The sequence below is a fragment of the Labrus bergylta genome, chromosome 21 (assembly GCF_963930695.1).
Source record: "Labrus bergylta chromosome 21, fLabBer1.1, whole genome shotgun sequence".
In the NCBI taxonomy this organism is placed as follows: domain Eukaryota; kingdom Metazoa; phylum Chordata; class Actinopteri; order Labriformes; family Labridae; genus Labrus; species Labrus bergylta.
Window position 1 is genome coordinate 3522574 of NC_089215.1, and position 16441 is coordinate 3539014.

Below are 16441 nucleotides of genomic sequence, written 5' to 3' on the forward strand. Positions count from 1 at the left end.
CTGAGGGACCAGATGAGATAGATTTACCAGATGTGCAGGTATTGCACAATCCTTCCTTTTTTTTTTGCCCCCTCCTTTTCTTTCCTCTAATCTAGCATTCCAGCTTGTCCCCTTGTTTTCTAGCCTCCCGTCTTTCTCTGTTACACTCTTTTTATTTTTCCTGTTTTCCTCTCCCTCTCCTCTCTCTCTCTCTCTCTCTCTCTCTCTCTCTCTCTCTCTCTCTCTCTCTATCCGACAACACCACACCCATGCAGGTAACAACCTGAGTCAGTAAACAACAATGTTTAATTTTTACCAGGGAGCTGTTTTCAATAAAAGCTTCAATTATATTCCGGTCACCTGGGATTAGAGCTTTGCTTTATGTGTTTTTTTTTTTTGTGTGTGCTGTAAAGTTTCAAAACAGGTGAGTCACTTGTTTTTTAAAAAAGTACACCAGATGCCTTCTGTTCATGTTCAGCATGGGAAAACTCACGCCTTTGTACGCCTTTGATAGACACAATGATGAATATATTTATAGGCGCCTGTCAGCCTCAATTTCCCATAAATCAAAGCTGAATAGAGATGCTCTTACTGGACTCCGCGGCTATTGACTGAGGCCAGCGGGGACACTGTCTGTCAAAGCAGGAGTGTCTCTGCTGCGGATAAGTGAGCTGCCCGTCAAACCGAAGCCCCCATGACCCTGCAAATCATACCCTGCTCAAGCGTTAGCAAAAGGCCTGACAGCTGATTGGCTGACAGGTCAGTGGGGTTAAGTAGACACGACCTCTGTGTGCCCCGGGGTTCATCTGCGCTTCCTCCAACCGCATTGTTGGAACGGCAAGACAGCGACGATCTCGCACAGGGGGCATGTGTCACCGAGCGGCCGAGCAGTTGTGACGCGGAGCTGGTTGAATCACACGATGTTTACACACAAAGGACACACACGGGGGCTTCAGTGAAAGGAAGCGCCTTTGACTGCAACTGAAAGCTGTCACTTTTACTTTGCGCTCGAGATTATTCTTGGAGGCGTTTCAAGCTCTCTTTAGGGTTCAAAAACCATTTCAGAGTCATGGCTAAAAGATTGGAGGAGCCCGTTGCGAGTTCAATGGGGCAGAAAAAAAAAGTGTTTGTAGAGCAACACGTCCCCCCCCACCCACCCAGATCCTGAACCGCCATTGTTAAGACACACAACAAGAAAAGGGAAACGCATTCAAATAGCCGCTCAGTTGTGCAGCCCAGGAATTTGCTTTTTCCATTTTACACCTTCCGATGTACACAAAGGCCAATCTTTGTACCTGCGCCCTGAATCATTTTTTTTACTGGTTTCCTGAGGCGTACCCATTCAAGCTTTTCAAAGGGATGCAAATGGATGACGGCAGCACACAATGTCTGCGCCCAAATTCACCTCATGATGACCGGCTCTCATTAGGCCTTCTGTTTCTGCACAGCTTTGTCTGCCAAAGAGATTACTGTAACATCAGCGGGTTAGAGTATCCCTACATAAGCCCCTGGCGGTCTCACAGCACAAAATCTAACCGCTGGTTTCTTCCTCGCTTTCTCATGACGTGCAGACTTCAGCTGGAATTACATGAACAGGCCCAATCGTCAAATAGGAAACATGCTTGGGCCAATGATAACGCACACCTCTGAATGCTGCGTAGATGAATACCTGATCGAATGTACATTTAGAAAAAGATCTAATCAGTGCAATGTATGGTCAGAAAATCTGATTTCCTTTGGTAGGAAACCACATTGAGACAAAGAAACACACACACGCACACAAACACACATACACACAGTGCATTTACATTCATGCATTGAAAGGATACAGTGAATGGAAGTGGGGTACTCACAGTTCTCGGAGTGGAAGTCGGGAACAAATTGTTCATCACTGTCCGGAACCTGAGCTGAAATAAGAAAAGAAAAGAAAAAAACAGCTTTAAAATCGTATTATTATTATTCAGACTAAATCTGACCTTTCTCTGTCTTTCATTTCCTCCCTTCTTCTCTCTGAAATTAGAGCGAGGCTCGGCCTCTTTCAGGCGACCTTCACTTCCTGATTTCTTTGCAGTATGTCGGTGCTTTGTTCACCCAGAGATCAATACACAAGAACATAAAGCTCCTGAGAGGCATCAAAGATGTTCAGCTGCCAGCTTGTTTCTGTAGCAGTTTACAGATCTCTGAAGAATTTAGATCCAAATCCAGTTTAAATCATACGATACAATACTATAGGATGCAGTACTGTTCTTTAATGATACTCCACCGTAAAATTAAATCATGGAATATACGATGTGAAACTGTACTCAATAAAATGATACCACACTGAATTATACCGTTACAGTCTGTGATACATTACAGTCATAGATTACGAAACGATGTCATGTGATACAATGTGTTACGTTGGGCTTAGCGTTGTGTTACGTCATGTCGTGTTACGTCATGTCGTGTTACGTCATGTCGTATTACGTCATGTCGTGTTAAGTCATGTCGTGTTACGTCACGTCGTGTTACGTCACGTCGTGTTACGTCACGTCGTGTTACGTCACGTCGTGTTACGTCACGTCGTGTTACGTCACGTCGTGTTACGTCACGTCGTGTTACGTCACGTCGTGTTACGTCACGTCGTGTTACGTCATGTCGTGTTAAGTCATGTCGTGTTACGTCATGTCGTGTTACGTCACGTCGTGTTACGTCACGTCACGTCGTACGTTACGTCACGTCGTACGTTACGTCACGTCGTACGTTAGGTCACGTCGTACGTTAGGTCACGTCGTACGTTAGGTCACGTCGTACGTCACGTTGTACGTCACGTTGTACGTCACGTTGTATGTTGTACTTTATGTTGTAGGTTACGTTGTGATGTGTTACGTTACGATGTGTTACGTTACGATGTGTTACGTCACGTCGTACGTCAAGTTGTACATCAAGTTGTATGTTGTACTTTATGTTATAGGTTACGTTGCGATGTGTTACGTTACGATGTGTTATGTTACGATGTGTTATGTTACGATGTGTTACGTTACGATGTGTTACGTTGTACATTACACGTTATGTTTTACGCTACGTTGTACGTAACATTGTACATTACGTTTTACGTTGTATGTTACACGTTACGTTGTACATTACGTTGTACGTTACGTTGTACGTTACATTGTACGTTACATTGTACGTTGTGTTGTACATTACACATTAAGTTGTACGTAACATTGTACATTACGTTGTATGTTACGTTGTACGTTACATTGTTCCCCAGGCGATCTTTTGTCTGACATAATACTACATACAATACATCCCGTGATTTCATTCTTGACCTCTTATGTTCAGACAGTTGTACACCAACAGTCATAGGGGTGCAACCAGCCGTTAGTCAGTTCCTTTTAGTTCCATCTTAAGGATCAAGACAGACTGAAACTGGCTATTCTGGCTAAACAACTGTGGAAATCTGTCAATGCTGTGAAGAGATTGAACTTCTCTCTGCCCTTAAGAGTTAGGGACTCTGTCTTCCATTGTTAAAGAAGTCTGGACTTCATCTGCTGCGTAAATGAGGAATGGATAGATACAAGCGGAAATAAAACAAGGAAGGCAGACATGAATGAAGTGGAGATGTGGGGGAGTGAAACGAGGGCAAGTTAAGGTTAAAACACTTACGTAGATCTTCTTGTCAAGTGGCGACAATCTGCTTTGAATTAGTGTTCTCTACCAGATTTAATCCCACTACTTTTCCTTTTAAGAAACATTTCATAGCTCAACATACATTATATATCGGGTTCAGAGTCCCACAGAGACGATATACAGCCAACCTACAATGACTTGAGAAAAGAGTCAATGATATGTACACTCGTGATATCTTGATCTGATACATAATGACCGGCTTTGGTGTCCATTTCAGTGCCACTCTCTCATAATGAACCTCCTCTAGGATCGAAGAGAAAAACCCGAGTCAGCATTGCCAAGCCCAGGTGCAGCTCAGCTAGACAGACACCATTGTGCAGCTCTTTTTTTTTTAGGAATCCAAACCCATTCACAATTGTGCTTTCCGAGCTTTAGACATCGTGTTACACAAACAGTTTGGAAAAGCCAAAAACATTTGACTGCCAACAGCGGCTCGGAGGTCAAATTCACCAACAGTCATTGGTATTTGGTCGGCACTATACCTTTTGATTTAATGACCCTTAAAAGTAAAAGCAGAACCAGAGCTAGCAACCTTTCAATCTGGCACAAGTCCATCTCTACAGGTTTCTTTGGGTTTTAAAGAGTTTCCATTGCCTGGGACTAACACTTACGTCATGGTATGGGCCAACTGGTAGGGAAAAGTTGATGGGCATCATTAAATAACATGCACTCAATCAGGGGCAAATGGGCTGCAAAATAAATTGGTACCATACTGTGAGGGCTTTAGCACCTTGCACTTACTGAAAATGGATAAAAGGACCAACATTCCCAATTTTCCCCAATAAATAATAGAAATTAATTATTATCCTTAAGGGTACGGATGTTGTGTAACATGTAAATAAAAACATGTGATTGTAAATGGGATTACTGAAACTCTGCATTAAATTAAAAATAACACAGAGACAACATATGAAATGTTGAACAGATTTATGTCATTGCTTTTGGAAAAATAAATTCCCATTGAGAATTTTATGCAAAAAAAAAAAAAGAGCCTGCTAAAGTTATAAAATGCTTAAATTATTTAGGTTAATTTATTAAGCTAGTAACATGCTTAGGTATAAATGTCTGGCGCAGTATGACACGTAAAATACAACAAGAACATTCGACTTTCAAAATAAAAGAAGCCGGTCTCCTCAGTTTCCAAATGCTTAGAGTGGTTCAAAGAGGAGGTGATGGTTGGTAAATGTGACCCTGTCCCAACCTTTTCTAAATTTTAAATTAGCGTATCATTTCCACAACTACAATGACATTTCTCAGTTTCAACCTTTATTATGTTGGCTTTGTGTTTTTTGCAGAAATGCAGGAAAGGAGCCACAGGTCGGATTTGAACCGAGCCGCCCCCTCTCGAGGACTTAAGCCTCTGTACATAGGGTGGGCACACTAACCGCTAAACTACAGGCACCCCTGACTTGGCTATTTTGGCCCCAAAAGAAGATGTTCTTATGTAACTTTACATCAGAAGGGTGTCAGCGTAACCTCGTCCAACCATCTAACTCTGTCTCAAAATTCAACCTCAGCTGTCTTTTCTCTTCCTTCATCCAACGTTTTATTTTGAAATCAATGCCACACAACACAGAAACCAAAACTCCAGAGAGCTCGAGAGACAAAAAAGAGGAAATAAGACATCCAAATCTACTTTCTTGTCGTCACACTCCTCCTTCCTGTACAGAGGAAACCGGATGACAGCGTTTCAGAGCATGTTCAGATAAATTACATCGATTTCTTATATAATGCTCCATCCTGTGGCCTACTATACCATAATAATATTACGCCCTTTTAACTTTTCTGCCTTTCGCCCTCGGGGGACGGAGAAATATGGCTGCTGTCTGAGACAGAGCAGGAGCCGATATTTAGTTCTGCAAGACCCAACGATCAATCATTTCTGCTAGTTTCAACATGTCCAAAAGGGAACATGCTGGACCTCATAAAGAGGAGCAGAGACACATACGGTCGAGCATCAGACTTCATCTCGAACAAAGTGTGTGTCTGTACACTTTCCTGTGTGTGTGTGTGTGTGTGTGTGTGTGTGTGTGTGTGTGTGTGTGTGTGTGTGTGTGTGTGTGTGTGTGTGTGTGTGTGTGTGTGTGTGTGTGTGTGTATGATTTGTTTCCAGGAACACGTCGTCAGGGGCTTTGAGATGCAAGTCAGCACAAGAAGGAAAGTGTGTTTATTCGAGCACAGACGCATGTTCTCCCCGATGCTTCCAGGCACCTTGAATGACTTTTTTTTTTTTTCTCTCTCAGTGGGAGATCCTGGGCGGAGCTAAGCAGCCGCAGTCCTATAAACCTAAAGGCCAAAAAATGAGACAAGATGTGACAAGCTCCTGAACTCTTGCCATTCAGCGCTTCACCCTTTCTGTCTCTCACTCGCTTCCGCTCTCCTTTGACAGGAAAAAAATGAAAAAGAAACTCCCTCCAGCTACCCGGCTTTTTTGCAATCTCGGTGAATCCCTCACAACTGCAATCAGTCATGATCAGGTCTTTAATTAATGCAACAGGAAAGGAGAGGTCTTAGCTGGGGAAGCTGAAAACAAGCCAGTACTTAGGGTTAAATAACACTTTGATAGTGAAGGTACACTTCCATCTTCCTCCCCCCTCCTTTTTCTTTTTTTACACCGTCTTCTCTCCCTGTGACTCAACAATAATCTGCCACTCAATTTTTAAACAAAGTACATGAACTAATGTCTCTTTTTAAAGGCTTGATTCACCATAATTACACAAATGAGATTGACTTATTTGCAGTCGAGTCTGGCCATGGAGTTTTTGGTTTTGGTTTTGGTTTTATTTTTATTTAGGGCTTTCTGTCTCAATGATTTCCTCTGCAGACTCAAACCAATGGGGCTGAAAGGAACATAAATTGTGATTCTTATACCAATTTAAATCAACAAGAATAAATATTTTTAGATCAAAACAAGAAGCTTTCTCTTAAGAATCAGTGTCTCATACTCCCTTCCCTTTTCAGAGGAGCATTTGTCTTTGATAAAAGTAGAACTTGGAGAAAACTGATAAAAGAAAGTTGAGTAATTATTAATTTCTCATTTATTTTTTTATTTTTTATTTTTTACATTTTTTATTTGAAATTGGACACCAACACCCTGTTTTCACTAAAGGGCAACTTCTTAAATTGGGGGTCCCCTCACCCAAGCAGAATAAATGGTCATGGTTGGTTTTAAGCTTGTTTTAAGGCAGGACTGCACTTTAAATGATGATTATTCTGAATTAGTTAAACTTTGTTTTTCACAAATTCTTTTGAATGCATTTTGGTAAAATCTTTGAGCACCACGAGCTAAAAATCTCTTCAACTTGAGCGGAGGCTGTTTTGCATTTTAAAGCTAATATCTCAGCCTGCATGGTAAATAAAACCAGGATCAAATATGGGATTTTAGACTCTATATGGGGCGCTGACAGTGAAGTGGTTAGTGTATGGAGGCTAAAGTCGTCCAAGTGGGCAGCCCAGGTTTGAATCTGACCCCACACTCTCTCTCCCTGATTTCTGACTTTATCCATTTTCCTGTCTCTCCAACAAAGGCACAAAAAACCCATAAAAATAATACTTTACAACAGGTTAGAAATGTGTTTAAGCAGCTTTAAAAAATAATTAATAAGAAACAATGTCCTTTTTTTCCAATGACTACTCTTTAAAATAACTATCCATTCTGTCTTAATGTTTACTTTCACCACTCATACCCATGTTAGACTTCATCATACGAGAGGAAAGTGAGAAACTTTGGGTTTATTTTGGGGACTTGAACCTTCAAGAGTATCTTTAACAGTGCAATCTTGTGAATACAAATGGGCTGCAAACTTTGAAGCAACACCTATTGTAACACTTTTATTGGCTCTGTCTCTCTCGTCTTTGTCTGTGTCTGTGTCTGTGTCTGTGTGTGTGTGTGTGTGTGTGTGTGTGTGTGTGTGTGTGTGTGTGTGTGTGTGTGTGTGTGTGTGTGTGTGTGTGTGTGTGTCTGTGTCTGTGTCTGTGTGTGAGTGAGACGAGGGTGTGAAGTGAACTTGCCGGCTCTTTGACGCTGCATGAGAAAAGGTGAGAAGGCTAACGTGGAGGCAGCATTGTTTGACATTAACAGGAGTGGGCTGTATTTAAATCTCAAGCCAGACACAAAGACAGCCACGGCGTGTCTCTGATTGTAACGTCCTCACTTCCTCACAGTTTGCTGACCTGAAGTGTTCTTTGCATGACGAGCGCAACACAACAGTGACTAAACCATTCTTAGAAGGAGAAACTTCTTATGATTTCACAAAACTGAGCACCACTTATGCACTACCACCACTTAACCAGAGAACATGTATGCCTCATCTTTTCTATTCAGACCTTTAGATAAAAAGTCTTCTGTACTCTAAAAAATACATTTAATCTTTTCAATATCCCATATTGAACCAGTCCAGGGTGTACCCTGCCTCTCCACCAATGACAGCTGGGATCAGCTCCAGCCCCCCATGTGACCCCAAACGGTTTGGAAAAAGTGGTAAAAGATCATGGATGGAATATCTCATATTTAAACCTACTTTTGTTGTCTTCATGTTTATGTTGCTCAGCCAGTGTCCATGGGTCTGATGGAAACACCACATTATTGGGATTTTAAATGAATACAGCCATGAGGATCCTTAACAGACTTTTACTTTAATCAGCTACAAGCAACAGAGACAGTGTATATGGTTCATGAGCTCTTATTGATAAATCAAAGTGGCATCCATTTTCGGTAAAAAAAGTTTCAAACATTGCTAAAATTTGTGATAATGATATCTGAAAGGCGCTAAATTAACAAAATTTCAGATTGTTTATAACTCTCACTTTTCTCTCGCTATCTGCTGTTCTTCATTTTTGACATTATACTAGTGATTTCAACACGTCTCTCCTGAATCCAGAATAGATCCAAAACATTCAAACTGGCACAAGTTAATCCGAGTGTAGCTGCTAGCTAGCATCTGACTGCTTCAAACTAGTGTGAAAGAAAGATCCTTACACCCAGGCCTCCAAACAAAAAGTTAAATGAACGCATGCTAAGTGAGAAAGTATTGAATTAAATTATCTTACTTATCGTGATAAATTCTGACTTTTGCAAAATGCTCGTTTCTTGATAACGGCCGATTAACGATTAACTCAGCAGCCCTACTCAAGATATGAGTAATAGAAATATATGTAAAAAAATAAAATGTTTTTTAAAGTTGTTTACTCTTTGGACATAAAGGATCTAAAATATTTGGATATGCGATATAGCTCAACTACTACCCTATGCTAAATGATGTCAATGTTCAACTTTAACTTCCTACACCTCACTTGTCTTTAAGCTGCCTCCTGGACCAAGACTTCACTGATTCAATAAAGAGAACACATCAGGTCATACACATACTGTAGGTCATGACCAATACAACATATTGCATGATTGTGTTTGTTCAAATTAAGGCTGCAGACTTCCACCAATCACAACTCCTACAGCAAACATGCTCTAAGGTAGTGACATTTAAGTTTTAAAAAGGGATTAATCATCATGAAAATGAATTTCCTTTCATATTTTGGATTATCTGACAAAAACCTGCTTGTACATTCACATTTAAAACTCTGAATTCTGGTTAAAACAGATCATCATTCTGCACAGGAGACAACAAGCACACCATTTCTGTTTGGAGGGTTTGACTTCTCACCGGACTGATCACATTAATCTAAAAAAAAAAGAGTGGCATTTCCCTTTAAAGCACATCAGAGCAGAGCGACACAAACTGAGTTCACACCTCTTGCTGCACTTCTCCCCGCTCTGCCTCGCACACTCAGACCCTCACTGTCCTGCTGCAGGTTTAAAAAGCAGCACACAAACAGACACACACACTGGTGACTCACACAGTGTTGTTTCCCCCACTCGCCTGACGTACAGTATAATTACTCTATTAGGGCTCACATCATCATCGCACTTATTAAAGTCTACTAGCTGACAATTGCCTCTGACTGGGGCCTCATTTCATCGCTATGTGCCTTTGAGTGACATGGGCCAAATAAGCAGTTTGTTTGCATTGGCTGCAGGCTGGCACGCACGCTACATGCCAACATGGCCAAAATAGGACATGCTCAAAGCTAATAATGTCCCGTCTGTGCTCTCCATGGCCTCCCCCTTTTTTTTCTCTTCTGTGTGTTTTATGACTACGTGGGATGCATCAGAAAGTTTTGGGGACTCTTAGCTCGACTTAGAGAGTCAACTTTTCTCCATTTTTTGAAGCATTTGAATAGAAGTGCATTGAAAGCTTTTATAGTCACACTGTCAACTGATGCAGCCTAAAAGCAGATGTGCAAATCAGAGAATTTGGGATTTAAAAAAAAAACATTTTCAGGGACGACTGAAATCAGGAAAATGTGCACAATAAGTTTGTAGACTGTTTTTTTTTTTTTTTAGGGTTTCCTGTTTACTGATTTATCCAGAAACTTTAAAAAATGAGACAAACAGTAAACATTTTTTATATTTAATTCAGCCTTTAAGGATTTCGACCCTGACTCGCAGATGAAAAGCAGCACATGTGCAAATTCCCTCAAAGTGGACGACAACAGAAGATAAAAGATCTTGTGTGTGTTGTATTTCCAAAGATTCATCGGGAATCCCCCAAAATAAGAATATACAAATACAGAATATTAACTTCCATTTCATTCGACTTCTCTGGAGTTCTAAACATGTGCTGCTTGTCCTCCATGAAGAGAAGCATATGTGCAAACTTCTTACAAGCTGAATAAAACAGAAGATAATAAACTGTGTTTGTTTACATTTTTATGATTCTTCCTCACTAATATATCCAGAAACCCAAATAAAAGAGACAAATAGTCTTTTATCTTCTATTTTGTCCACTTTTTACTGAATTATTCTCATATTCTGATATGTACAGGAGATGGAAAGCAGCATCTATACTACATATAAATCTGTATTATTTGAATAAAATAGGAGATTCGTCTTATTTTTTGGTTTCATTTTCACATTTCTACCCAGAAACCTTAAAATATAAAAAATACAGATACAAATGTAAAAAAAAATAGTCACAAATGCAGCTTTTTTTTAAAGACTGAAAGCAGCAAATGTGGATACTTCCTTTACATTTAAAGAAGATATCAAGCTGTATTTGATTTATTTAAGGTGCCACTCTTTGTAAACCAAAGGTTGCAGACAGACACATCATGAAGCCTCATGATTGCTCTAAATCGTGAAACACCACCAAAGAGGAGTAAAAAGCAGCCTTAAGGCACGACTCACCTTCTGTGAGCCATGTCTCCTGGAGTTGGCTTAAATCCTGGAAGAGGTCTGATCAGGGAGATGAAAAGAAAAGTGTAATGAGTGCACAGTGACAGACCACAGTTACAACTTACTAATACTGGTTTCATCCTTTGTATTTAAAATGTAGTAAAATGAGACCCAGGGGATGCCATGGCCTGGGGTTGATAGACACTGATGTAAACATTCGTCATGTAAAAAAGAGAGCAGATCTCCCACTGTACTTTACCTTCAGATTCCTGAGGGGGCAATTCTGTGTCCATGTATTTCCTTTTCGCTGCCATCAACAGTCTATTTAGGGGCCCATTTCCATGCGACTTCTGCAAAAAACGCAAACATGCAAAGAGAGGAGAAGTGAGAAAAACAGACTCCCAACAGGGCATTTGTAGAACATCAGTGTCAGAGGAGCTAATGGCATTTTTAATATGGCATGTGGAGGAGGGGGGGGGGGGGGGGGGGGGAGAGAGAGAAACAGCAGAAAAAAAAACACTTTGCAAAAATGAACCCAGAAGTGATATTCATGACAAATTCTACTAACACTTTTAGTTACCTATACGAATGTTGGGACTACTGCAGCTTTCTGTGAACGTGAACAACCTTAGAAAACAACACATTGCTCAGCTGTGGAGGCAAAAACAAACGCGCTGTTTTGCGTCTGAAGAAAGTGACCATTTGGCACACTTTGTCACTTCCACCCAGCGCACCAGAGTGAACCTCGTTTTTAAACGTTAGGAAATGCAGAACTCACAACGCTGTGAATACTTTGCGTGGAAAAACCCTGGAGAGAAATGTTACTTTTCTTATCGCAGCACTACATAGACATGCAGTTGCTTTCGGGGCAAAAACTCGTGCAGACGCGACGCGGAGACGGATAAAGCCCGGTAGCAGCAGCAGCAGCAGCAGCAGCGGAGGAGTCATTGAAAAAAAGAGAGCTAAAAAAAGAAAAAAGAACGAGCGTTTAAAGTCACAAACAATCACAGTTCATCCATACGTACATTTGCTAAAGTGTAAGGCACTTGCTGGTCCAAATATCCGTCCATCTTATAATCCATCCGTTAACCGTTTGTGGTCATTTAGGCTTGAGTTGAGTGCGATCCACGCAAGCCTTGCAAACGGAGAGGAGGGGAGCGCTGCTTGTGAATGGAGCTGCGTGGAGGCTGCATGCATAATGAGCTCCATTCACAAAAAAAAAAATACCGAGGGGAAGTGATGGCGAGTGATTACCCAGCGGGCTGCTGCCCTCCTTTACAAATCTCTTTTTTTTTGTGTGTGTGACAGACAGCTCGTCTCGTCGTGTTTGGAGTTCAGGTGAATCAAGTTTAACACCTCAGGCACTTCATTTACGCAGATTTTTGCAGCTGGAGGGACTGTGGGAGTGATTTTTTTTGCGTTTTAAATCGTGTTTTTCTGGTTTTAAAAAACACGCAATAAGGGTCATGGAGAGTGTATGAGTTATGAGTGTTATTTAGTAGCCCGTTTTTTTTTTTTTTGGGCTTTTTGCCACGTCTGCCCACGGATCACCATGAAGGCTCCACTTTCCAGCCGCTTCAAACTGTGACGGGAAACAGATGTTGCGTTTGAGTGCAGTCACAGAACCCAAAAAAATAAAAACATATTCAAAAAGAAATAAGCGACACACGCGGTTAATGGCGATTTTTGAGCGAGTTTTATTTGAAATGTGGTGACTTTTTGGGCCCCAGCTGTGCTGTCATTTCTCAAGCAGACGTGATTTTGGCGATAAAAGCGAGACTTTGCTTTTTCTCGCTGGAGCCAGACGGAGCTCGTGATTGGTGCATTTCCTCTTTCAAGGGCTCGAATTTCTCCTCTTTTGTCCTGTTGAATACACTGACTTATGAATGAAGTCTCGGTTCCCTCCGCGAGCCAATCACAGGCCCGGTCGTCGGGATCCTAGCAACCGTGGGGCGGAGCTCGCGCCACACGAGCCAATCACGTCCCGGCAAGGCTGCGGGGCTTTTATACTGGATTTTCCAGTTGTTTTTCATTCACAAAAAAGAGAGAGAGGGAAAGTTTGGAGGGGGGGAAAAAAAACTTCCATTCATAAAAACCTGCCCTGGCACGAAAGTCCCTGACATGTTTTTCTTTCTGTGCCCAGACAAACTCAAGAACTTGTTTACCTCATTTCATGTCTCTGCCTCTCTGTTTGACAAGCAGGAAACACAGTGGCACTACCTCTGCAGGAGACTTTTACAATAAAACTGAGCACCAAAAAAAAAACCTGATGTAAATCAGTGCAGGGATATGCATTCTTGCAATTTTGTGGTTTTAAGTCCACACTGCAGCAGAAAACCACAGGATGTAGGGCTAAAGTCCTCGAAGCTTTTGTACACACACACGACCAACAGAATGGGGAAATATTTATTTGGATTGAAGCTAAACTGAAGCCACAAAGATTGTTTAATAAAGAGATGTATAAGTTCTGATGGGATTTGACTTTTCCTGACTTTAAGTGTGGACTCCCTGTCTGCTCAGCTTTCTGTCTCCATAACAGGTGATACTGTGCATGTTGTTTCCTGCTTAATGATGTTTAGATGCACATTTAGATGAACACAACAGGCTGTAAATATTGCATCAGCCATGCTCTCTGTCTGTACAGCCAGCAGTGAGCAGCTTAGCAGAGCAGGACAGACTCAAGGATTATAAAGAAAGTGAAACATGAGGGTTGTTAAGCAGTCGTTTTATTGAATTAAAGCCGATTTATAAACACATTTTAAACCATTAAGATCAAGACAACATCTAGAAGAGAAAAGGTAAAGAAGAAAGTGAGTTCAGAAATAGTTTTTCTTTCTTTTTCTTGTTTTTTGAGTCACATACTCTTACCTTTTTTTGACAATGAAAATAATCCTTCAGATTTGATAAAAGGAGCAGCAGGATCCACATTTAGGTAATCATTTAGGAGGGAAAACTAACTGAACTTCAACCTCACTGTCACTGTTTAGTGCTGATGCTTACATCTTCTCTGTTCCTCATTTTAGTCCAGAAATGTAAGCATGACTAAACATTATTATGTTGTAACCCATTGTTGCCCAGACAACCAAAATGTGACTTCAAAGCTTGCGGACTAAGGACAAAAAAAAATTGCCCATTATTAAATAATGTTTATTAGTCAGCAGCACGGTGTACACTTACACATCCACGTCTGGATAGAACAACTCTTTTTTTTATTTATAATAAAACACATAATAAATTAATACAATTGTAAATAAAAGTGATACACTTATTGAAAGAAGTTCATATAGATTTCATTGATTTCATTCAAACACACATTCATCTACACACCTCTGAATAAACTATCCAGTAACTGTGAACATTAGGATAGGAAAAATCTTGACGAACTAAACACAGGAGAGACTATTCAGTTGCCTGTTCAGGGCGTGATATTTACCCCCCTGTGGTGTCTTACCTTTAACATTAATTTACGAAGTGTGTGTGTGCGTGTCTGTGTGTGTGTCTGTGAAGCCCCTGTTCTATCTTTACATGTCGTGTTTCAGAACGCAGAGGAATCAATGTGGAAGTACAGAAACGTATGATGATGAAGCTTCATAACTTTGCTGTTATGTAAAAAAAAGGCTAGATTCTTTGGCCCACACTGAGCGCTTTGGCACCCTTATGGGGGGGCCTGGACCCCAGGTTGGCAGCTCAGTTCATAGGGACTTGGGTCGGGGACTGGAGGGTCGCTGGTTCATGTCCCGATGTGGACCATAAAATGGAAGTTGGTCTGGTAGCTGGAGAGGTGCCAGAGCACTTCCTGAGCACTGCCGAGGTCTTGAAAACGTTTGTGATATTGTTCAATCCAAGAGAAATACATGATTTGACTTAAAGCAGCGGTGCTTTACACAACAGAAACATCAGACACTGAGGAAGCTAACCTGCTAACTCGCTACGTAAGCCAACATTAAAGTAGCTCTTGGATCAAAATGACAAAGTAAAAAAAAGCACGTCTCAACATAACATGATCATAACTTTATACATTAGCCTCTTCATAAAGATTAGCATTTTTTGAAGGTGATGGTTGTTTAACAATGGAGGCAACAGCTCTCATGATCCCACGCCTCTGTTTATGGTTTTGACTGACCCCTAGTGGTAGAAATGAAAAACTGTGCCTTTAAATAAAACAGGAAATGGGAAATGGCATAAATTGTTTTTTGATCATATTTTATTTAGCTTTATAAATCAGTTGTCTCATACTTAGCAACTAGCAAACATTAGCATACCAACAAACTAATAAGATATTGTTCGCTTGTTAGCATGCTGTTGTTAGCGTATACGCCTAGCTTTACACTGTTTATGTCTACACTAATAATAACCCTTCACGGATAAGGAAAAGTCCTTGAGCTATGAGCGTTGGGGCTCCTCACAGTTACTCCACCTTTTTGTGTAAGCTGAAAGAAAAAGAGTTTGTGCTGACGGTTTGATTTCCTTGAACTTTATTTCCACAACCTCTCTCTTGTTTTTTCCGTCCCTGATTTTGAAGCATGACTCAACAGTATGGTGTTGTTTCTGCACAGTATCGGAAAACTCCTGACAATTAAAAAAAAAAAAAAAAAAAAAAAAAAGAAAGTAGCACATGACGATAATCCATGTGACAGAAAAGCACAAGTTAGCACAAAGAAATCCCCAAATTTCCACTTTTGAAAGTGACACGATTTACTTGTGAATCACCCCTTTCTCTTTCTCTCTCTCTCTGTACAATAAAAATAATTTACTGTACACATTTGAAAAGTTGCCTCACATTTCAAGTGAATGAAACAAATACTCTCATGTGGTTTTTCACCCATTTGTCTGTCTTGTTACATCTAAAGTAAGAGCTGTTACATGTGATTCCAGACAGGATATAAAGAGGGTGGGGTGGGGTGGGGGGGGGGGTTGACTTTTGAATTGCGGCACGTGTTAAGAGACCACATCTGTTTTTAATTTACGTTTGACATCTTTAACTTGGAAAAAAAAAGAAAAACGAAAAGGGGCAGCCATGCTTGAGATACACCTCCACTTACTCTGACTGACACCGTCATGTTATGAGAGTAGAGGGGATTTAAAAAACTCCTTTAAATATCTTAAATATCTATATCACTACAGTGTATTTTTATTCACAGCACATACGACACAGAGCAACATATGCTTCATGAAATCTCTTGTAACAGTCGTCCACATCCCCGCGTCTAATATGGCTTTGTCAGCACAGAGATAAGTACTGACAGAGACAGACGGGAGACATTTTAAGTTCAGTGCGGTGCTGTGGAGTGGACTCAGAGTGCTTATTGATCAAAGCTGGCTGTGCCCTGATGGATGGACCAAATGTTGTTAAAGCCTCAGCTGTTCTAGATGGAGGGAGATGTGTGGGGAAAGGAGAGGTAGTAGATGCTCGGGATTATTAAGAGTGAAATATTTCTGAAGAGAGAAAAAAAAAAAAAAAAAGAGGAAATAATAAAGAAAGGTGAGACTTGTGAGTGAGAGCAAAAAAAAAGTGGACGTAGTTAAAGACGGAGGGAGGGAGCAGGAGGCCGAGGCGTCTCT

The 16441-nt window shown here is 40.8% G+C and overlaps 1 protein-coding gene across 3 annotated transcripts in view; it reads right to left on the bottom strand.

The window, feature by feature from the left end:
- Positions 1-12134, bottom strand: part of etv4 (ETS variant transcription factor 4) — a 40628-nt gene extending 28494 nt beyond the window's left edge. Inside the window, exons 1-5 of one of the 3 annotated variants that reach the window (XM_065949329.1) lie at positions 11905-12134; positions 11139-11229; positions 10892-10939; positions 8172-8216; positions 1833-1886 (exon numbers count right to left, since the gene is read on the bottom strand). In XM_065949329.1, the coding sequence (XP_065805401.1) occupies positions 1833-1886; positions 8172-8216; positions 10892-10939; positions 11139-11229; positions 11905-11961 (295 nt within the window). In that variant the 5' untranslated portion in view covers positions 11962-12134. The other 2 variants (XM_065949330.1, XM_020644975.3) reach the window with 2 other exon arrangements.
- Between the last annotated feature and the right edge of the window lie 4307 nt (positions 12135-16441).